Source organism: Callionymus lyra, chromosome 8, assembly GCF_982586985.1.
Source record: "Callionymus lyra chromosome 8, fCalLyr1.hap1.1, whole genome shotgun sequence".
In the NCBI taxonomy this organism is placed as follows: domain Eukaryota; kingdom Metazoa; phylum Chordata; class Actinopteri; order Syngnathiformes; family Callionymidae; genus Callionymus; species Callionymus lyra.
This window is the reverse complement of record NC_141825.1, coordinates 3,885,465-3,909,213: the sequence shown is the minus strand read 5'-3', so window position 1 is coordinate 3,909,213 and position 23,749 is coordinate 3,885,465. Positions and strand designations below refer to the sequence as shown.

Below are 23,749 nucleotides of genomic sequence, written 5' to 3'. Positions count from 1 at the left end.
AATGATACTTAAACGTAAGCCATATTATTGAGGCGTCAAAAGATAAAAATGGGAAACTTATTTGCAAAATCCCTAATATAACAGCATTCCACCAAATATCAATCAGTGTACTGTATGTCTCTTTGTTAATACTCCTGATGCACTGGTGGAGCTCGTAGAACTTGACCTCATCTTGTTCTTTCTCTTTATTTCTCTTTGTTCTAGTTCTTATTTTTATTGTTATTTTTATGACTATTATATAAATATTTTAGGAATTATGAAAATGTATTGCTATGTCTAATTGGAAAAAAACAATTTCCCGAAGGAGTCCTCCTGAGGGATCAATAAAGTTCTACCTACCTACCCACTTAGGGGGGGGATACCACAAACTGGCCATCGGGCTAGCTTTACCCAGAGCCGCACAAGGGCTGAAATTAAAGGAGCCGGCATTACGGATATTATCCTTATTTAATATGTATCCAATATTGTTTAATTTTTATTTTTATTGGCACTATAAGCGCCCTATACAATAAACAAAAGGAGCTCACATTTTGGAAATAATTCTTATGTATAATGTTGCATAATCCATGGTTTAATTTAATCATAATTTGACATACTTGAATTTTCATTGGGACCTTCTACCCCCCTTGTACATAGTGTCTGATGATCTTAACACATTTCCCACCATAAAAACTTCAGTAAGAGGACAGTAGTCTACATGATCATTTTCAATCAATTTCATTGAGCCGTTTGGGGGACAAATAGCACAAAGGTAATGAAAAATAAGACTATCAAACTTTCAATTTCATTGATAAATGATCTGTTTGTTGTGATTTCCAGGAATCATCTTGCTGTCAATAGTTACCCCTGTATACGAGATGTCAGCAGTCGCTACTAGATGCTTTTCAATCTCAATTAGAACCTAGAGCTGATGAGGATTTTTAGGTTGCTGCTAAATATAGTTAATACCTTTTGGTGGTAGCACATTTCAGAGCCATTGACAACAGAGATGGGCTACAGATTTGGTCCCAGGACCTGGCGGGTGGTAACTCTTGGTGGTCTGCTTTTCTCTTATGCACTGGCTGTTAAATAAACACCAAGTCCTGCGGTCTGCTACAACATGGCACTGATCGAAAGGTCTCACTGTGCAGTTGCACACAGCCACGGTGTGTTGTCTCTCCTGGCCCACTCAATCTTTTAGGCCTCACAGAGGCCTGGGCAGTGGTAGAGGGCCAGACCTTGATGTGCGATCTCAGAACCCTGCTGGGACCACAGCCTAGACCTGTCTGACTTATTTACAACTGAAAAAAAGGAAATCTAAATTAAGAACACCATCATCTACACAGGGATTTAAACGGCTACCTTAAGCCTGTAAATGGTTAATCATGTACAGTTATCAGATTCAAACTAAAGCATGTTCAGGAATAACATGAAGTAAGATCAGTTTCAACCAGGAAATCTCAATGTTTTAGCAGATGGCCAAACTTCCCAAGATAATATGTCATCAATCATCAGGATCACATCCAATAAAGCGCAAGATTAATCAGCACAGAGGAAAACCGACACTTGTCATCCGCTGATGGAATATAAGCGGCAACAGGTAAGCCTTTATACATAGAGCCTTCTTCTTGTATTGCCTATATATATTGAAATCATAATTTGGGGTGGCTCAGCGGCTACCGGTGAGGACCACAGGGGTGGCGAAAAGCAGGGCTGTGGCTTTCTGAGCGTCTTAGTGGTTCAAGGAGAAGGATTTACGGTAACTCTCAGACAAGCGTTCACAGCTTGGACTCTTGGCATGAATTCGATATTGTCCCTGGCCAGGCATCAAACCCACTGAACCTGTGGTCCAAAAGTACCTACACAAAACCGTAGGATGTTTAAATGATAAATCGCTGACATTTAGTGGCAGAGAGAGAAAAAGAAATGGTCGGGCATATCAATTTAAAATTGTATTTGTCGTGGGAGTTCATGGGTAGTATGACAAGAAATCTGCTTAGTATGATTGACATGATTGTCTCTATTGACACCCATGTTTTCCTGCAAATTCAACACAGGTGCCAAAGCATGAAGCAATAATGCAGATTCTAAGGAGCAACATTTGCCAGTAGGGCTAAAGATAAATATAATTTATGGTCTACAAAGGGCCAAGTCATCTTCAAGTTTTTCAGATCTGCTGGGAAAACAGGTCTAGGTGTAACTAAATCTTAGTGTTTAGCCCACCATCAACAGGACCTCTAAAACCATATGGCAAAACAGCTCTAAATGCTAATACATCTGAAAAGCAGACTACCAGAACGGATCAATTCCGTAATTCTTTCAGTTTGAGGACAGTTTAGTCACTAAACGAAGATGTTTTTTAAATCAATGGTATTATAATTTTCAGTGTAAGATTCAGGTAAAAACATCATATTGAAATTCTGCTTTTATTAGTGTGCTGACTCTTCTTGAAGCCAACCAGCGCATTATTAAACCACAGGAGTGAATGTCGGGGTCAGGCAGGGTTCCGTGCACTAGCATACGTTCCCATTAATGGGGGGAAACACCATGCTGCTAATATTAGCTTTAAACTGATTAAATTGCTATTATTTTTGGGGATACATTTTGGCCAAAAGAGGGAACACCTTATGCCCTTAGGTTTTCATGCCCTCCATGCTCAATGGCAAACTACTGGCATCATAAGGTGCCAGACCAAACATGCCAAATTAGACCACAGGCGGTGATATTTTTTTTTGAGGCTGAAACATGACCCAGTCCTATTTTTCAGCAGCTTGTCAGTCTCAGTGTGGTGCACAGAGGTAAACTACGATGGAAAACTGTTGTCACCTTTCTATAAATCCTACTTTTTCAGAGATGTCGATCTAAGGTGTTAAAATGACACCAGCTAGGTGGTTTGGTTCAGGGCTGGCAGTCCTGCTGTGAGGTATTTATTCCTGACGGTAAATGGGAATTAGTTTACTGCAAGTCAAGGGTCAGACTCTGGTTAAGTAATGAGCCTTTGTAACCACATTCTTTACAATACATTACACTGAGTAAACGAGTAAAATAGAAGTGACAGCATAATGATTTAAGAATTCAGAGAATAGACTTGGAAGCTGCGGTATTCGACTTGCAGAAAACGTGTTTTATGCCTTATATATGTCTGCGCTTGTCATCAGATGAAGCTCATTATGACATATCCATGTTATGACTGCTGCTGACCGTGTCCACCCACTCTGTGCCCTGTGGGGACAGAGAAGAGAAAGTCTTTCAGTCTGCCAGTTCGAAATTTTACACAGCAGGTTTCTGAATAATAAGTGATAATAAGTGACATTGAATATCAAAAGCGAAAAGGTAAAGTCATCTGTGTGAGTTGGAGAAGAATACTTTTACTATACAGTCTCTTACACTTAATATTTTGAGTATACAAGTGCGTTCACACTGAGCGACTGAAACGGCCAGAAAATTGAGTGTGGATCGATGGAAACTTTCCATCCTTAACGGTTGCCATCTTAGTAATGTAGATGAAGTTAAATGGAAGTATTCGGAGCAGATATCGGTGTAAATGTCTCGAGAAATGTGAAATTTTCGCACTGCGCAAATAAGTGCACTGCCTTACAGTGTACTGTTAAGCAGTGCAGTTTAGAGAAGTACGTGATTTGAGACAAAGTACTAATCTACATTATTTAAACCTCTGAGACTCACTGAGTTCTCAGGTTGAATCTTTGTCTCTTAAAACTATTTTGATGAAAAAAACCTTTAATAAGCACGTGTCTTGCATACATAACAAAAAAACAAACAAAAAAACTAACAAACAAAACAAAAAACATATATATGTATTACAATGACAGCATTACAATGTTAAATGGATGTATAATTTATAGTAAAACAACCAATAATGTTCATAGATCAGAATCAGAAGACATTTATTGCCAGTGTAAACCCAAAACACATTTTTTTTGTGGCGATTACGGTATAGAAAAAAAATGAATGCTAAGTAAAAAAGTAAAAAGTAAAATGGCATGAATAAAATACAATAAAATAAAACAGGGAACAGAACATAATAAAAATAAATATATTACATTTACTTAAATTAAATAATCCGGACAGCAGACGGGTGTCTCAGGTTGAATCTTTGTCTCTTAGAATAATTTTGATGAAAAAAACCTCTAATAAACATAATTTTGATACAAAAGATAAAAGGACAGATATGATTAACGGGAACATAAATAAAATAGGTGTGATTACCATTGTACTCCAAACTCTTGGAAGGATATACAAATGAGACTCAGAGTCAGCAAACATTTGAATTCATTTTATATTAGGATTAACTAGTTCATTGTGTGTGATAAGATCAGGAGACCAACAACCACATTGTTTAAATTGCACTTTCATCATGTCATTTAGTTCCTTCTGGTTTGGCCTAACTCCTACCCCTTCTTACTGTAAAAAACTGTAAAAAAGTAGCATTTAATCTTATATTTAATTTCATGCCGTGGAATAAATGCACGTTACAATAAAATACATTTCATGCAGATATAGAGGACTGGGCATCTGAAGCGATTCTCAAAACCTAACATGTGCTGTGGCTGTGGTCCAAAACTACCAAGGTGGTGGCAAGTCGGGAAATTGATGCCTTTTCTTTTAGCAAGCACTTCTCTCAGTGAGAATAATTCAAGTTGATGCAAAACGGTGAATATCAAATTAAACACTTGCTCCCTAAACCCAAAGGCCTGCCATAGAAATATGTATCATGTAGTCTGTAGATTGACACATTTTGTGCCGTCACTTTCAATTATGTTGTCAAATTTGCAGTCAGTGTGATGGTCTGACAGACTGCTATTTTGGCCATGTTGCTGCAGAAACAGTAATAACAATGTTTTCATTTCCAACTTGAAACACTGCTGCAGAGCCTTCACCATGTTTCCAGCAAGCCATTACAAACGGTTCTCCTATTGCTGCAGGATTTCACCAGCCACAAATGTACACATTCCTTCTTACAGCTATGAAGGCGTTCGGCACTTGAGTGACCTAAAACCTGCTCTGCAAGATTTGAAAAAGATGTTTCGGTCCTCCAAGGAGCACGGCCAACCTTGCCATTGAAAGAGATTTCAATAAATGTTAATTTCCGCAGCCACTTTCCCCAATTTTCAGAAGGTAAGGAATTAGCAAACAAAGACCACAAACGAGTTCCCTCCCATTTACTCAATGAATTACTGTGGACCACACAAGGAAAACAAAAGATGGACGGTTTATTTTTCTGTGGTGGAGCCATTTCAGCAGCACGATTTTTCACTGACATCACCTTCAAAGGCTCCTCAATCAAGGTTTCAAGCATGCTGGACCCTTTGTAGGGTGTTTTTTTTCCAGAGCTGGAGCCATTAATTTTGTATATTCGTACAATTAAAAAGGGCACATGTTTTCCATGACATCATACAACAAAGAAATTTAGAAATGGAGTTGCAAGCACCAGGTGATTAATAGAACCGCTCAAAATATGCAATGAGGCCATACTTGACATATGTAAAAAGGCTCTAGATCAACTCAAGAACGTACAAAACCCATCTCCATCCACAGGTCTGGCATACACCAAAATATTCTCAAAGCACAGTTTCTGTAAAAGAAAGTTGTAAAACAGAGGCACACTACTACTACAGTAGAATGAGCAGTAAACAGATGAGCTACATTTTCATTGCATTCTATTAACTGTTTGTGTAATAATGTTGGCAACACATTATGCCCCTTCATGATGAATCAATAAGGCTTTCCTTTAACCTAATAATGAGGCATCAATATGAACAAGTTCAGCTTCCATATCAGCGTTTCAATTTACAATGTGAATGTATAAGTTTGTTCCCATCCCCTAAAGATCACCATATTAAAAAAAAGAAAGTTTTATGGTGTGATTAAAGTGTGTTAAATATCCTTTTTAAACTGTTAACTACTTTTAACTACTGTTAACTACTACTGCCTACTGACTACTATTACTGTATAATTTAGGATTTTGGCTATGAAGCGATAATTTCTCATTTTAATGTTTTGGGGTTAAATCATATCCATCACCATCATGCTGATGTAAAAACCCCCTAAGACGACACTTCCTGACCTCGTTCCTGACCTTTATTAGTATCAACTTGCTTTTCTTCATCTGACTATCCTTCCAGAAACCAATCAAAAAATCATTGGTATATATTCCTATATTACTAACAACTTTATCTGCTTCACTGGACTCAGTCATGCTTTTATTTCATCACATAAAAGCTCCAGATCTTAAAATGCACTAGCTGTTGTTTCCCTCTTAAACCTTATAAAAAAACAAGCAAAAACTAAAATAGAGAGGGGAATAGAGACTAAGTTTGACATTACTGTGTGAATAATATAGGGCATGCTAGCATTAGCAACACATACTTAAACCTCTTTGAAAGTTCCATTCAAGTTGTTTTACGTCTTGTGAGGAAACCATAGTAACCACAGGGTAAACGTGTTAAATCCTACACCACCAATGACACCACTAAACCCTTATACACATTTATTTAAAAAGGAAATGTATCTTTGGAACAGTGTAACACACAAGTGACTGCACACTTGACAAACCTAATTGTATATAGCTGGTTGGGTTTGTTTATCACAAATGAAAACAAATACAGGATTCACAGAATCTGGTTGCAGAAAATGTTTGTATGTGTTTTGAGTGTGTATGTGTGTAATTTAAGGTGTGTGTTTGAGTGTGTGTAAGTGGTCTGCGTGTGGCCAGTCTCTCTAGGCTGACTTTGGCATCTGGCAGCTGCTGGCGTTCAGCATGTCTGCAAAGAAACAGCTGGAGGCAAAGCCAACACCAGTCCTGCTTAGCTGCTCGAACAGCCAGCAGCGACAGATTCCAGAACTTTCCATGGTCCTGTGTCGCTATGCCAACAGGTCTTGGCATCGAGTGGCTGTCCCTGATCTGCACACCTGGCCCACCTAGAGTCCAGAATCACCTCTGCTGTCACTGTGTGATGAACAGGTCATTTACAACCCAAGTGTTTGTGTGTTTTTAAGAGTTATGGGCCCAAGTAAAGAAAACATCATTGCAGTTGACCGCCTATGTGAGCTTAAATCAAACAGATCCCAAGTGCTCAAGTAAAAAAATGGTTGTTTATTGACCAACCTGATATATAGTATTTGTTATTGCTTAGGGGAAATCCAGCAAAACAACCCATGTACAGCAGCCTATAGCTCCAATAGCTTTAGGTACCGTTTGTCTGACTGCTGCTGTTGTCCAAATACAGTATATCTTCAGGGTAGAGAGAATGGGCAATGTCTACTTCACAAGATATGGTGGCCTCTTTTTTCCCCTTTCAGGTCATTGCAGGTCAACCAGGTAAGATGTAGTAAAGTAACTGCTAAAACTATGATAATTTTGAAACATGGATTTCAGAAACATTCATGATTACTTTTATTGTTTTGTGATAAAAAAAGTAATTCGGAGAAGTCATTACATTTCGATCTGTTTTTGGCAAAAATTAAAAAAAGGATCAGAGGTATGTTTATATAGTGTTTGCCATGTTAGATGAAAAAAGTGTGGTGCCCATTTTTATTAAAAAAATCAGAAGCAAAAATTCAATCTTGTTTTTAGAAAACAACTTTGCACCAGTAAGCAAAACTGCTTACAAGCTTGACTTGGGGAAAGGTTTACATTTCTTAAAGGGCTGCATTATAATGAGCACATAAATACAGCCTCACAGGTAATGTTTTGCTCAAGAAAGTAGGTTTACGAATGAGAGTAACTAAAACTGTGGTTCTTCTATGTTAACCAAATATAAACTTACAGGCAAATGTTCTTACTGCCCTTGTGTGTTTATTCCTTCTTGGTAGTCTGGGTTGCTTTCCCAGAAAAAACAAACAAGCTCAAAGTTTGATTGGAACAAATGCATTGGTCGATATTTTTCTAACCGTTTTCCCTCAACGATTGATTGATGACCCCTTGAGGGCAATTCTGCCTCCTCACCTTAGTTGCATTTCATGTGAATTTCATGTGAACTTTACAGGAAGATCACCCGAGAACAAATTCTCACGTCAACTTTCCTTAAGTTCTTCTATACTTTCAACAAAAACCTCTTTGACAGCATTTGAGCTGGAAATGGAGATGTCGAGTCGGTTGTGACTGGCCTCCTTAATTCAATTTCAGAAGCGATTTAAGAGGAAAAATAAGGTTATGCAAACTTTAAATATGCACTGTTCGCCGTGTGTGTTTTGGCCTGGCATTTGAGAAAGAAACCAAGCTATATATCGGCACGGAGAAATATTTTAAGTGGTTTGTGTACTTCTTGTCTGTCTCATTGAATATAGTTGCCACCCAAGATATCCGACTCTTACACGCAAACATGCACTCACTCACTGAGGCGTGGAGCGCCGAGAGAAAACAGGATTTGTGTATAGATGTCCGGCACTTGTACGCTTTGATTGATGGGCAGCTGAAGAACACAGGCTGATCCTTATAAGAGTCCACAAGCTGCCAGCTCTGAGGGATGCGTGGGCATGTCCTCGTTGGTAAGTGATCAGGTGTTTGACTGTCTGGTAGGAAGGAAGTCCTTATTAATGTTAAGAAGAAGGCAGGGCTGAGCAACCTCAGGCATGCTTGCCCACACGCACTCATGCAAACACACACTTACCAAAAGGACAGTGCTGCTCTTGCCACTTTACAGTAATACTGAGGCAATTACAGACCTCTACATCAGTGAGGGTGTTAAAAGACGCCTGCTAAATCTTATTTGTTAGTGCCCACCTTTGTCGTGTGTTGTCATACTGTCTGCCAATGTGGGTTTCAAATACGAAGACAGAGACACAAAAGCAGTTTAACTACAACTCGGAAAGGTTAGTCATCATAACACACAAGCTTGTACCATGGTCATGGGTTGGTCATTGCTTGTAGGACAAGTATGGTGCCAATCTAACAGGTCACCTGGAACTTATTAACCTTTGTGCGGCCTCGGGCTCAAGGTGACCCAGAGGCCGAAAACAAAGTCAAGGTAAATGTGTATTTCTGGGAAAGCCAGGGAGGTCGTTCACCTTTACCCAGAGGCAACCCAAGGGTTAAGCCATATTAGATATGGTCTAGATGTGTGTGCTCCCCACAATGAGAAAGTCAACATAGCTTTATCAAGCGTCCTTTACTGACACAAGTGCTTAACCGTGGCTCATTTATAACACTTTCGCTATGACGCTATAGCCATGTGTCATTCCTCCTTTTCTACATAAGGTAACCAGTACAATAATGTAAAGATAGACCTCATACATAATACCTTATCTGGAGCACATTACCGCTTGATTATAGGTCCGTATCACAATAATTTATCCTAGCCACTATTGTCTGTCAGTCACCTACCCACCACATGACTCAGAAAGACCTTTTTTTCAGTAATCTGTTAGATCAAGAAGAAAATCAGGTACGGTATCTTTTAGGTTACAATACAAATCCAAAACAATCATCACATGTGCATCAGAAAGATACCTTTAGATTAACATGTAGCCACCCACCATCCGCTACTTTTCCTATCTAACATAACCTGAAGAAAAAGATACCTGCAAAGATAACTGCATTCCCTTTGTACAACGACACCAAAAAACTCCCCCTTAGGGAATGGGAAACACAAACACTTTACACAGGGCTCAGTGTTTCCAAAGCCACACATCTAAGTGCAATGAGATCCGTTGTCTAAATCAGAGCCGGTCTATTTACAATGCTTACAAAAAACTTTAAGTGCTAATTCCCTTTGCTCATGCGGTGGAGTGTTAATGAAAGCCCAGCCTTATGTTACAGGCCACACAAAACAAACACTTGTGAGTTCTACCTTCCTTCCTTTACTTTACAAGGGGATGCAGAATGGAGACATATTCTGGCTGTTCCGAGCAAACTCACTTCATGAATTTGGACTTTTGGAAAACCACAGACGGGCAGAAAACAAGGTACTTGGCCGTGAACCATGTTTAAATTACACCCAATGTTGATTTATCTCCAGCTCGGAGTGTGTAATCAGATGTCTAATGGACTCACTGTCTATTAGTGAATTTACACATACAGACGTTTACATCATCACTGCTGAGCATGTGTTTTCAATTTATGAACGAAAGTTGTTTTAATGCTTACAGGGCGGAGGCATTTAACTTCTTGCTGGCCGTTATTAAAATAAGAACTATTGAACCAGAAGAAAAAAGAAACACAGCGCGTCAAAAAAAGATCCACAGCGGATACAATGCAAGGCTCTTTGATTTTTTAATTCAAAGATCATTGCACATTATTACTTATTACTTACTTATTATTTTGTTTGATGGGTCCTTTATCATATCTTTCTGAGCATTAATATGAATATCTCATGTCATACCATTTTTAATGAATTATTTTTTATTGTTTCACCAAAGAGTGTACAGTCTGTAAAGAGGACCCTAAAAGTGGAGTTATTTGATGGCTTCCTACCTATGAAAGACTCATGACAAAAAACAGACAGACTGATGAACCTTTGTTGAATATTATCATGTTATTTTACACCTGCTGGGTCTGACTGAGTGAGGAATTTCCCTGAAGAATACTTATCTTATCTTAAGATGTGATTAAGGCGTATTTGAGTACCACCAAAGATAAGTAGACACACAATCATTGAGGTCTTTAGAGGGTTTAAATCATTTGAATGTACAGTATATTCCACCCCAGAATACTGTTAACATTGGATCATACAAGTCTCTCAATAAAGGTTTACAGGTTGACTTATTTTACTGAGCTCTGTTTTCTCTTCTTGGAAGTGGAGATTTTGAAAGTGTAAAGATGCCGTGAAGTTGAAAAATAAGGAGAAAAGTGCGGCTGCCGTGCCAGTCACTGTGCCCTGGCGAGCTCGAGGCGGGTGGCCTCGCTTAAAGTAGGATAAAGCTCTCCAGAGTCTGCCTTCAGCATCCTGGCTATTCTGCCAAGCACTGCTAGCATGTCTATGTGAGAGCAGGGCGGATAAGACTCCCTGTATTGACTGGAAGCCATTTAAAACAACCTATGGTAATTAAATACAAGACCTTAGTTCAGTGTACAGTAATTGGTCAGGAAACCAACAGAGACAAGCTCATTTAAACTAAATGAATTAGCTTTGAATTAGTGAAGTGCACTTGGCTCACAACGTGCATTATAACCATTTGGAAATTTCTAGTGAGGCCCTTAAATATCCAATCACTGAGATATACTGTGTTTTTATTATGTAAACAGTAGCAGTGTGTGTGTCTTTAGATTGCTGCTAAATATAGAAACATAAGAGAGATTGCTGCTCGATGAAGAGAAGCCTGACAAATTCTAACATTGTTTTTTTTAAATCCTCCATACCGCTTAACTGGTCACACACACACGCACACCACGACATGTAGTGGTCAGCCTGACCAACCCTGTTGACCTACTGGCTTAGCTGTGGTTACGTACTGGACGCAAAGCACTCATTAACGTTTTGAGCCTGCTCTTCACTTAGGAAAACAAACAGAGCGAGCCAGGCATTACCATAACAGCATGTGTGTGTGGTCTTCTCAATCAGGCTTCTATTGATTCTGCAATTCTCACAGAAGCTGGGGCAAAGCACGATTTGTCAGGAAAGCCCAAAGCTCGAGACACGCAGGCTTGTGGCATGTTTCTAACTGCTCACACTGTCGGACACATTTTTCTTCAGCCTCAAATAGTGCAAATTAGCTGTTGCAGTGGGTAATAAGTCTGTTCCACAGGTAATGCCACAGCACCACCACAAGCCACAGGACGTTGGTGTTTTGTAGAGTCTTTAAAAACCACTTAACCCTGAATGTACTACCCAACTCTTCTCTCAGCTACAAAAAAGCAAATACGTATTAAAGCAAATATGTATTAACTGATAGTTGATTATCTTGTTGATAAGATTTGGGAACTTCAATAGATCAGCATATGCTAAGACACAACTCCTTAAGAATAACAATGTTTAAAATACTTAATTTAGAATCCCATCATGCTGTGTTTAGCAATACAACGTTTTAGTTAAATCTAAAGAATGCTCTCAGGGTGGACCTGGAGGAGATCTGAGCCAAGTAGAAATCGTTTCTTTTTAGGAATATATTTCACAGGCAACATGACCAATGGCAGAAATTTCCTGTCTGTAAACTAGATTTAGTGTGACTGTGGTTTACATCTGGTCTGGACAAAATACCTTTGTCCTGGGAGGACCTCCTCGACTGACTGTCTCCAGCAGTTTGACATTTGCAGCAAGGTTTAGTTGTAAATATGAAACTCCTGTCTGAACGCCCTAGAATGGAGGTAATACATCATGTGGCAGTTATCAAAAGGGCAAACGGAAAAGCTACATTCAGATCAAAGGACTAAATGGACAAGCATGTGCAGTTTAAGTTGAGCAAAGATTCTGTTATACTTTAGGATTTTCCCTTTTAATGTATTCAAGATAGACAGTTCCCTGGAACATCAAGTGATGTCCAGAGTAAATAATCTTATCGGTGATTATCTTATCCTAGCGGTTGCTCCAGAAAATAACTACAACAATTTTTAGTGACTAGAATTCAAAGATTCTCCTTTAGCTCCATTTAACAAGCTATTGTTCCACTGTGTAGTTTTCACTTGGAACTATCGTTTCTTGCTTTAGTTTGCAGATATTTTTGTAAAAAGGCTGGATTCCCACTGGAGGCGCAGTCCAATTTGACCCCCACAGTACCACTTCACACCAATGTTGTGTTTGCTTCAAGGCTGCACTACTCGGTGCACTGACTGGTGGCAGTATGGAATGGGACGCAAAAGAAGAAACTCATTTCTGTGAGGAGCATCATCAGTACAGCGTCTCTGTATTCCTGGCTGACAGATTAATCCTCATGTTCTGATCTTGTTCTTCTTCTTTCTACACTGAAGTCTTCAGAGACATTTCCTATGTTGTTTAGATGTTTAACCATAGTCACAGGACCATTAACATTAAGTCTTTCAGTACTGTAACAATGCAACGCTGAATGAATCATGCTATTTCATGTTGTTTTTAATTTCAATTTTAATACATATATTTCAATATGTACAGTATATGTCACAGTAAAGATTGGAATTCCAACTGTAACTGGAATCCTGCTACTGAACTGGTATCTTAATATTGATATGTAAATCAGAGAAAAACTGTAAGTTAGTGACTCAGTATTAAACAGGTAATTTCCCCCTCCAAAGCCAGTTCCAAAGTTGGTAATCAACCAAACTTTATTCATTTCACAGTAACTTATATATACGGTGTCTATAAAAAAATAAATACTATGATTATCTTGGGGCTGCTATGTTTGTCACTGTGTTGTTTTGGCCTTTTAAAGTTCTTAGAATTTACGTATTTTGTAACTGTCTATTGTTTTGCTGTTTAAGCACTTTGTACCCTAGTGTTCAAAGCGCTTTACAATATATAAATGACTTGCTTACTCACTTACTTACAATGAGGGGCCAAGCAGAAAATATCAAAACAGAATTATTTAAATAAAAAGAAAGTTTTATTTCTTATTTTGAATGTCTGTACACTTCCTCGGGCTCACATTTTTGTGAACTGTATCTTTCAATTCTTTTTTCATGTGACTGTGTCTTATTTTCATTTTAATTTCTAATTTAAATCGTTTTTTTCCTGTGTGTTTTCTCCAGCCGAGTTTTTTTCAAGATAGTAACCTGCTTTTATCTTATCGATCATTTGTTTGTTTTCTTTGTTTGCGACTAATTTCTAACTTTGTTTGTTCATAATTGTATTTTAAGTCTTTCAAAAAAATATTATTAAAAAGTGTCTATATTTCCAAATGGTTCGGTAGGTAAAGGGAAACATTCCAGTGGTTCAAATCGAGATTTGTGAAGTGAATTTTCAGGCTGCTGGAAAAAACATAAAAGGGAATTCAATATAGTTCTCCTTTATTTTGTAAGTTATGTGGTAGCTAAGTAGACTAAAGTCATTATTTCAAAAATGATAATGCAAGTATAACAAATGTGTTCTCATGCAAACACCTTATAATAATAAACAAGGCTGCTAGCATTTGTTAACATGAATCTTTTTTGAATCTTTTGTATTGCCACTAACATGTCAAGTTTCATGTTCAACTAAAAAGGGTGTTGAATTTATTTTCCATAAAGTTGGATCATTTCATGGTACACGTGTTTTAAAAAAGCCATCATGTTGAAATTCCATCTACGTAAAACTTGAACAGGGCTCAGTGTGAGAGGGGAGTGGTGCTATAAAATAGTCATAAAATAATAGGGGATGCTGACAAAATTAAGAGTGTGAGTTGTATGGGAACAAGAACTCAGTGACTGGCTGAAGTGAGATGTACCTGCCAAGAACTGAGTGTGAATTTAACTACACAACAAAAGCAGGAACTGTTGCTGCAAGAGCTAAAATGTATGACATAATTGGGTGGTCCTATGGGTACCCACAGAATGGGTACAACACATCCAAAAATAGATGCTAAACCCCAAATCCATACATGACATGAGGGTGTTTCTCTGGGTAAGTGCATGCTGGCTGGACCTGGCAGCTATAAATTCTCTGGAACTGTGGTAGGTGTGCAAATATAACATTGCTTAAGTGTAAAAATGCTGAAAAAAAGACAGTAATACTAGTCAATGTTGAGGGTGCAATTTAGCAAGAATCAAAAGAAGCTTTCCTGGCTCGTGTTCCTCATGCTTTCGTCTGCCAGGAAATACATTTTTTTTCACAATTCTAAGCAGGTAAAGTCTTTGCAGGATGGAATCAAATGAGGCGTTTTTTCCCCACCGAATGCTTAAGTGTTGCAGGTTTGGAGCAGACTTGTTGGATGTAGAAGAAAGCAGAGTGTTAGTGACAGCAGGGGGGGTTGCCATATATTCATGCTGGGCCCAAATCCCTTCTGGACCTCTTGCTGAAGTAAATCATGACCTCCTGTAAAATACTGGGCCTTCTATTAAATAATTTACCACCAACTGCTACACAGTCTAGCCTGGATTGATTTGACCAATCATCACTGCTCACAGAAATAATTTAAGAGCTTTATTCATGAGTCAGAATGCAAGTTATTCCATCCAGAAATAAAAAGAAAAACAGTGACAACATTAAAAGACCTTATTCATTGCCTATATAAGGCATACAACTAATGATTCCATACAACCAAGAAGATGCTAAAAGTGTTATTTATTTTCAAAGGTTACCTTTAACTTAATTACGTGAAAATGACACCAAAGTTGGTGACGTAAAGTTAGTTATATTTTCATTAAAGGGCAACTAATGTGTTTATTCAAGTCTCTCTTAAATTGCTCTTGGACCTCTATTGTACTCATCAATATGTTTGTTTGTACAAAACTCTCTTTTCATTGAAATATTTACATTAGAATATGTGCCTAAGCCCCGCCCACTGAAAACCTGGAAGTCTCAACCTCCAAGGGACTCATTCTATAAACATAGTAGGGCGTGATTAAAGCTGACTGGAGAAGGAGTGAAGCCATTAGTAGGGCATAATAGACTTTACTCACGTAACCTCTCGTTCGCTGAGATTTCAGACGGGGGAGAACTTTATAAAGTTATAATTTTGATCATAATGAGGCTCACTGTATCTTGGAGACTCCAACATTTCCCTTTAAGAACAGGATTAGTTTAAAGCTACTATATAAGCTTTTGACAATAATATTTTGATTATTTCAAATAGAAACATCAATGACAAAATTACATGTGCAAAAACTCCTACATTACGCACAGTCCTGGCCCTCTACAAGTCTGTATCCTAAACCCCCTCCTATTTACCCTGCTGATGTACAACAGAGAGAGAGAGAGAAAGAGAGAGAGAGAGAGAGAGAGAGAGAGAGAGAGAGAGAGAGAGAGAAAGAGAGAGAGAGAGAGAGAGAGAGAAAGAGAGAGAGAGCCATATTGTTAAAATGAACTCAATGTGAAATTCAATACAAAGAAGTATACTAGGGGTCTGCCTTAACACATCTCTACTCTTTTTGTGGAATCTGGAGTAGGTTAGAATTTAAAAGTGATTGTTGTGTGTAAAGGGAAATGCCAGAAGAGGAGGTAAACAACTTTATAGACTTTATTAATCCCTCTGGAGATCTCCTTCGGGAAATTCTATTTCCAGTTCACAGCAGATAATAGAACAAGTTTCATAAAAGCCAGAACAAGAACAAAGTGCAAATAAAAAGAACAACGTCCAAAGCGACAACGGCACGCAAATATAAAGAGCATGGATAAAAGGATAAAATATCCTAAAAGAATACAAAAGTAAACATACAATTCATCATCCCTTCTCTCTGCTCCTCCTGTTATCTTAGAGACTCAGACCCTCACTGGTGTTGTTTAATGCAGAACAAGGTTAAAGGTATAAGTGTCTTCTATTTGCTCTTCTTTTCATAGAGCCATAGGCTACTTCACCCATAAATATTGAATATGTTATCAAAAAGCTTTTTTAACTGTAATTTGTGGCACTAACTTTGCGGCAAAGGCTGCCTTTCAGCCGAGCACCAGTTTAGATAATACAAGATGGTCCTGTCAGAGCAATGTGTAGTTGACACAAATAGTAGTGGACCCACAGGCTGGACATCGTTTAATACATCTGGCCCTCAGGAAATCCTTGTCGAATATCCCTGGACTAGAGGGTTCCGTTCCAGTGTAGTGCCCCACATACTGTACATGCTGATAATATGGCTGCCCGCGGCACACTTTTCTTGTTGGCTGCATTGCAGAGATACCTCAGAGCCCACCGTAACCATCTGGTGGTGAGCTGGTTTGCTGAGGTGGAGTGGTTATAAAACTGTGAGAGACGGCAGCTTGGGTTTCTTTGAGGTTATGGTCATTCCCCCCGAGAAAGTGGTTAGGCCTCGCTGTTTACTTTGGAGTAACCTACCCCCCACTCCCTTCGTAAACTCCACTTTGTAATGCAACCATTTCAATGTAGACACTTGTCGCTAAAAAAGATGTTTGATCGTAAACGACGGCCGGGTTTTGGAACAGTAATGGATATATTCCAATGGTTGTTTGTCAAGTGCTGTGTGTTTGTGCCTCAGGTGTGCAAGGAGGTTGTGAAGGAGGCAGTGAAAAGGGAACAGGGGGTGATGAGGGCTGGGAGGGTGTGAGTAAAAGGACTCAATGGGACGGGGCTAAGGTAGTGTCTGCATCTTCCCCAACAGAAAGTTTTTCTCACACAGACTCGCTCAGTGTGCTGGATAGAGAAGCGGGCTCACGACCACTGGAGATGATGCTTCAGCGTTACTCTTTCTGAGCTTGATGCAGGCGGCAGTGGAGAGGCAGCCCGGCAGCTGATGGGCTGCTGGCCTTCTCTATCTTTATCACGCTTTTAATTGGGACTCTTAGAGGAAATATATAGCCCCGCACACTTACTGTTGTGAGGCAAATGAATGGAGCATACTGGCAGGGGATTTCCCCAGGTCGTCTACACACCAATGGATCTGGACTGCAATCTCTAATTCTTTTTTTGGCTAAATATTTGTCCTAGTTTTGAACTTTTCAATATTTTGAACTTTTTGTGGATAACTGGAACAAACGAAAAAAAAAAGTGAGTCGCATATTGTTCTATATTTAAACCATTAAAATGCTTTCAATTATCAGTTTTTTTGTTGACAAATGTAGTTTATATTTTATTGATTACTTTGCTTCTCCAGACTTTCAAACCTTCAAGGATGTGCTCTATATCCTTGCTTCATCAGTGGAGGCTGGCCGTGTTTTTAATCTGTTTTCCGATGTCTTTACATGGAAGGACAGTCTCAGATGTTAGTAACAGAACGTGAGTCCATCTTGATTATTTTCACAACTATGCTTCTCCTGATAAACAATACTATGAACAGGCAAATAGATTTTAATATTGTTTGTTTATTTATGATGAGTTCTGAATCATGATCACATCCATCAATGAATGATCCCAGAAACATGTGCTGCCACCTTCTGTGTCGAGTCAGAACTTCAATTCAACAAAAAAATGTGTTTGTGTTAAGAATGTTAAAACAAATAAGTTAAATACAACCAGGTTTTCCATCATCAAAAGATGAAGCCATTTAATTAGAAAAAGCATTGTTTTAATGATCTATAAATGTCATCTAGCTGTAATTTTAGTTCTTTTTATCCCTTTAATTTTAACAGTGAGTTTTTTCATTTTTGCAACTTCACTATATTTAATATTAATAGATCTTCACTCACCTGGTTACAGGAGGAGGTCGGTCAGCCATGCTCAGCTGATGCACGACAAAGGCCGTACCATGCAGGAGTTGAAGCGGCGACTGTGGATACAGGAGCTGCTGCATAAGGTGCACACAGCCAATGAGCAAGCACCCACGCTGCAAGACCGAGCACCAAACTTCAGTGGGAACTCAGTACACCTGAAGCCACCAGAGGCATCAAAGAACATCCTCGACAGGTTCAGATTGGACAGAGATGGCAGCAACCTGCCACAGGAGACCAACAAGTCTCTGGCCTATAAAGACCAGCCGCTCAAGTTGGCGACAAAAAGGAAAAAAAAGGTGAGGTTTGGCCGGCGTAAGGAGAGCGACAAGAAGCGTAGACGAGAACGATAGACGACTTGTAACATGACGGCTAATCCAGAAACAGACTTGAAAGACTGGACCGGCAGCCTGCTCTTCCAACAATGCTTGTATGATATTATTTTTTGTTTAACTGCACATTTAACATTACATTAACATTAGCACGGCCATATTTATTCAGATAACACCTCGGTATCATGGATTCAATTCATTAGACTGCTACTTGATCGGGATCATGTAGCATAAACTGTTATTTGATGACCTTACCATAAACCATTGCTGATGTAAACTGTAATTTATTTTGTTTAAAAATTGATATTTATTTTGTGAATATGTCATGGTGCTGCTGACTAAATTCCATATTGCACTTTAGAGATATTCATGTTCTTTTGTGGTGGATGTTTTATGTACAATACCAAATTAACCTTTCTTATCGGATACGTTTTGTGCACTTCAAAGTTTATTTTTATAAAAGATGCAAAGTTGTCAATTTGTCTGATTCAGTTGAAGGTCCTTACTTGCACTGAGAAGATGTGTACATTTTCCCATGTAATCAAGCAATAAAATAAATAAATGTAACCATTAGAAACAAGCCTGTTTGTATGTCAATGCTGTTGGTTAAGTGTTTGTTATAGAGATGCATTCGCATTACTTGTCAAAAGTGTTTGGTATACTAATGCAGATGAACTATCCAACTAGTAAAATAACTAACCTAAAAAACAATGTGTGAAATTTATTTGATAAATATCAAAAGCATCAAGACAATTTAGTGGAACCAGGCATGCATAAGATGAGCAAATAATTCCACTGCCTTTTCAAAGACCTAAACCAGAGGTCCCCAACCTTTTTAACACCATGGACTGGTTTAATGCATGATATTCATCGACCCTACTTCAGAAACAAGAAAATAGTTAATTAGCATGGCTGGCAAAAAAACAAACGTTAAAATGTACAATAAATACATATCACAATAATGCTGAACCAGCAAGAGCTATAGGATGGGTTCTCTGCAACAAGATGGTCTCATATAGAGTATATAATTTACTGAATTATTGATTTACACATTTTTGCTAGTTTACATTTATAGACTTGTTTTTTTGGGGGAAACTTGACCACTTTTTACTTGCCAAGAATCACAGGCCAATATCAATTTATCAAAAATAAAAGAGTTCAGACTGTTATAATCATTTCAAAATAAGTAATATAAATGATTATATATTTCTGTACAAACCAGGGAGTGGGGGACACTGACCATTAAACACAACAGAAATATAATCTCAAACCATAGCAGCCTTCATTTGTTATGAAAGAGCCTGAATCCTACAAACATAGTTTCAAACTAAAGGTGGTGATCTTCGTCCATGTGACCTCACACTGTTCACATGAAAAATACCTTCTGGAAGTTCCTATTTTACAATACTGTGGCAAGAAATTCTAACCATGCGAAACATATAGTTTATCTGCACCACCACACAGAAGCGCTCACTTGAAACTCAAAAACTTTCTTCCATAAAAGTACAAAAAAGAAAATTGAGGGCATTCCTCTTAGATTTAATTATTACACGTAGGTTGAATAACAATTGGAGAGGTCAGTGTTCATTTCAAGGCGTGGAGTAGAGCTTGCAGGGTCAAGGGTTAAGGGGTACTCCCTGTTAGAAACTATTTATTTAAACATGTTTAGTTTGTTTTCTATAAACGGAAAGCAATCAGCCAACACAAAAAACTGGTCATCAATGAAAAAGGTTTCCTGTCATACAAACAACATCTGACTATGTTTGACTTTTCAACTTTTGCCAAGCTGTTAGGCCCACACTTTTGAACATGTGGCCTTTTTAACAGCTGCTGACAGAATGGTCCAAACACTGGTAATGGAGGGGATGGCCGAAGCATCAGTGTCAGCTATATCCTGTGCTAAGAGCAGCATTGTGCAGCGCAGGCCATTAGCTGACGTAGAGTCGTAAATGCTGTGGAAAGCCAGATAAAACCGCTTCAGGAGTCGACCGCGCGCACACAAGAAATCAATCACACATTGGAGAGATACATTAATGTCTCCTGAGATGGGAGGAACCGAGCAAGTAATCAATGCTCTTGTTCATGGTGGTTAAAGGTTTTTGTCTATGGAGCAAAATGTACAATATAAAGGTTTAGAGTGGGGAGATTGAAATAATATTTATAGTGAAGCAAATCATTTATCTTATTTTATTGTGGTCTTAACTAGGTGAGTTATGTGAATGCAGGACAATCTTTCACATGGTTCTAATTCTCTCAAGATATGTATTAAATAATTAATACTTTAACTTTAAGTGATATTACTGAACTAATTTTAAAATTATTTTCACCAATGCCACAAGTGTTTAAAACATTTGAAACCATTGGGTTAATTTTTTGAATTGTCCAGATGATTTGTCCAAGTTTGGATGTACTCCGTACATGCATGCATTACTCAATAACTACTAAAGATACACACACTACCAATAATAAAGAGTTCCAAACAAGTTCTTACACTAGATACAGTAGATAAATATTTGTTAAACGTAAAAAAGAATAGATTTCCTCTGAGCACCGTTCATCTCTCTTTAAATCTAGTCAAGCACAACAAATATGAGCAATCATACCTAGTATTGAGGGGGTGATGAGGGCGGCGTCTCTGTTCTCTCCGTCAGCCTGAACAGGATGGACGCTCCATGTTCCGGATAACTTTTTACTCTTTTCAAGAATGATATTTAAGGAAAAAGAAATGGTGAGTATGTTAAAACGACGAGTAAAGAGCTACTGTATGAGTAAATACTGAAAACCTGAATTAGTTACATATAACAATTTTTAATGTAACTTTAACTTATAAGTACGTTTACTGACTGAACAAGCATGAATTTGAGAACATAACCAACACATTTAGTTTTCTTGGCTGGGTTTATCTCTTTCATATTGCTCATTATTGGTAGTTTCACCATTTGTATTTCTTAATTAAGAGTTACCACAATAACCTTTATAGCACGGTGATGGAGTAACAGTCATTTTTGTTCCCTTAAAATGGCAATAAACTTTAAATCCCAAAAATTCTTTCTACCCTGGGATCTGTTAACTTCCTCGTTAGATTAAGCATATGTTGCTCAAAATCTCAGGCTTCCATTGGGATAAGAACATTAGAATTAGGTCTATGATGCAAGATATGTTTGTTAAGAGCGACACCAATCTGTGATTAATGGTCAATTATTTAACCTGACCTTTTCTGATTCATTAATAGAGGTGTGGACAAATATCTTTACGGTAATACATCCCGATACTTTGACCTCCAATATCGATATTTAATTTGTTAATATTGACTTTTCTCGGTTAAATTAAAAATGCTTAGTTTAGCTTAGTAGATGCTGCCGACTAGCTAGCAGCATCTGCAGAAATAACAGTCAGAAGGTTGATAGGATTGAATACGGCCAATGAAATGTCAACTGTCTCAAATGCTTCAGCATTACAAAGGTACCAAAGTTAGCAATAAAATATAACACACTTTGGTACCTAAGGGTGATCAAAACTTCATAATTAGTGGATTTTACTAAAGAAAAACTGGCAAAGGCAGTGAGATCAAATGTGTTTGTTATTTTTTCTGTAAAAAAAATCAGCCTGGTGTGAACATTTACCACAGCTGAAAAAGGTAACTCAAGATTTTTTCTATGTGCAATGTTATACTGAAAAAAGTATCATTCAGCAACCCGTATCGAAGTTAAGGTACCAGTATTATTACCGGTACAGACAATTTTCGTTTAATACTCACCAATACTCACATCTATTCATTACTGTTTTTCTTTTATTAGGAAGCACTATGACAAGATGACTTTCATCAACACTTATGGGTTGATATTTGCCTGCATTTGTGGTGTGATCCTGGGCATCGGGCTCTGCGCCAACCTGCTGGTATTCTCACTTTTCGCTAAGTACAACACCCTCCGCAAAAACCGCCTGGACATCCTCTTGCTAAGCATGACACTGGCAGACTTCCTCACTTTGCTGCTCATCCCCGTCACCCTACACTCCGCCGTCAGCTACTCCTGGCCTCTGGGCGACACCTCCTGCAAAGTCTACCAGTTCCTGTTGGCCTTCAGCCTGGCTGCTAGTACATACTCACTGTGTGCTGTGTCCATGACCCGCGCCATGATCATCACAAACCCATACCAGCCTCCTGCTATGGACCTGGTGTTCTTCATGTTTGCCATGGTCTGGGCTCTGAGCTTTTTCATCAGTTTGCCCCTGCGGATGTTTGCCACCAAGGAGAGCCTTGGCCCGAGTCTGGCTAACTTCACCTTCTGCCTCCCGACGATACATGAACATCACTATCAAGTGATTCTTAGTCAGTTCGTACTTTACTACTTCCTTCCAATGCTGATCATCGGCTTCAACTATGTCCGTCTGGCTGTCTTTCTCCGCAAGAGTCCTGTAATGTCGTTGTCCAGTGCCAGAAACACCCGGCGCGCCTCAGTTATGGTATTCTTGGCTGCCGCCACCTTTTCAGTCTGTTGGCTCCCTGGCTACGTACTGGAGCTGTGTGTGTACCTGGGACTATATAAACACGGGCATGCTTGGGAGACCTTCTACTTTATTTGCACATTGCTGCAGTATCTGCATCCCTGCATTAACCCGGTGCTGTACGTGCTGCTCTCCAAGCGTTATCGCCACACGGGGGCAGCCTGGCTCCTCAACTGCAACAGGAACAGAGTACAGCCACAGATCAACAGCATCACTTCTGACAGCCTCTAGGTATAACTTGTTTTATTTTATTTCTGGTCTGCTTTGGGACTCAGACACAAACTAGTGATTACATTTAAAGTTTTCTGAATGTTCTCAGAAAAAAACAAAACATTTTCTTTAGGTGAACGGTTCATTGATACGTAATCGATCTAATGTACACTGATCTTACACCTTTGGACATAGACTTGTTTATAACTTGAGGAGTGATTTAATTTGTTAACTTCATTAACAAGCTTTCTAATAAAGATGATTTATGGTGACCAGGGGTCAAATATGAAAAGTAAAACAACATTTGAAGGAAAATGAACAGATTAATTAAATCCCAATTCAAAGATAAAAATATTTATTAGCCTATTAAAAAAACTATGAAATGTTTATTCCAATGACTACAGACACATTTCTGATATTAAAGTTTAACCTTTGGATAGGTGCGTTGTTATTGTTTGGCCAACATGTCCACTCGTGAAACATTGAGGTTACTAACACAACAGCTTTGTAGCAGGTGTTATGGTTCGAAGAAGAAGATTAAGAAGAGTAATAACAAGGCCGGCC

At 38.5% G+C, this 23,749-nt stretch overlaps 2 protein-coding genes across 2 annotated transcripts; both read left to right on the top strand.

The window, feature by feature from the left end:
- The first annotated feature begins 17,424 nt into the window (after positions 1 to 17,424).
- On the top strand, positions 17,425 to 18,652 carry LOC148073369 (parathyroid hormone-related protein-like). The gene is made up of 3 exons (XM_087797537.1): positions 17,425 to 17,478; positions 17,585 to 17,706; positions 18,127 to 18,652. The coding sequence occupies exons 2-3, from the start codon at positions 17,603 to 17,605 to the stop codon at positions 18,488 to 18,490; spliced, it is 468 nt and encodes a 155-aa protein (XP_087653663.1). The 5' UTR covers positions 17,425 to 17,478; positions 17,585 to 17,602; the 3' UTR covers positions 18,491 to 18,652.
- A 3,630-nt stretch (positions 18,653 to 22,282) lies between these two features.
- On the top strand, positions 22,283 to 23,206 carry LOC148073368 (galanin receptor 2a). The gene has a single exon (XM_087797885.1). It carries the CDS (start codon positions 22,283 to 22,285, stop codon positions 23,204 to 23,206), a length of 924 nt encoding a protein of 307 aa, XP_087654011.1.
- Positions 23,207 to 23,749: the final 543 nt, after the last annotated feature.

What these genes read in the sequence shown, in the direction of transcription:
- LOC148073368 (XM_087797885.1), top strand. Translation starts at nt 22,283, where the DNA reads ATGACTTTCATCAACACTTATGGGTTGATATTTGCCTGCATTTGTGGT.
- LOC148073369 (XM_087797537.1), top strand. Translation starts at nt 17,603, where the DNA reads ATGTGCTCTATATCCTTGCTTCATCAGTGGAGGCTGGCCGTGTTTTTA. An exon ending in TCAGATGTTAGTAACAGAAC is followed by an intron (nt 17,707 to 18,126) that starts GTGAGTCCATCT and finishes ACCTGGTTACAG; the next exon opens with GAGGAGGTCGGTCAGCCATG.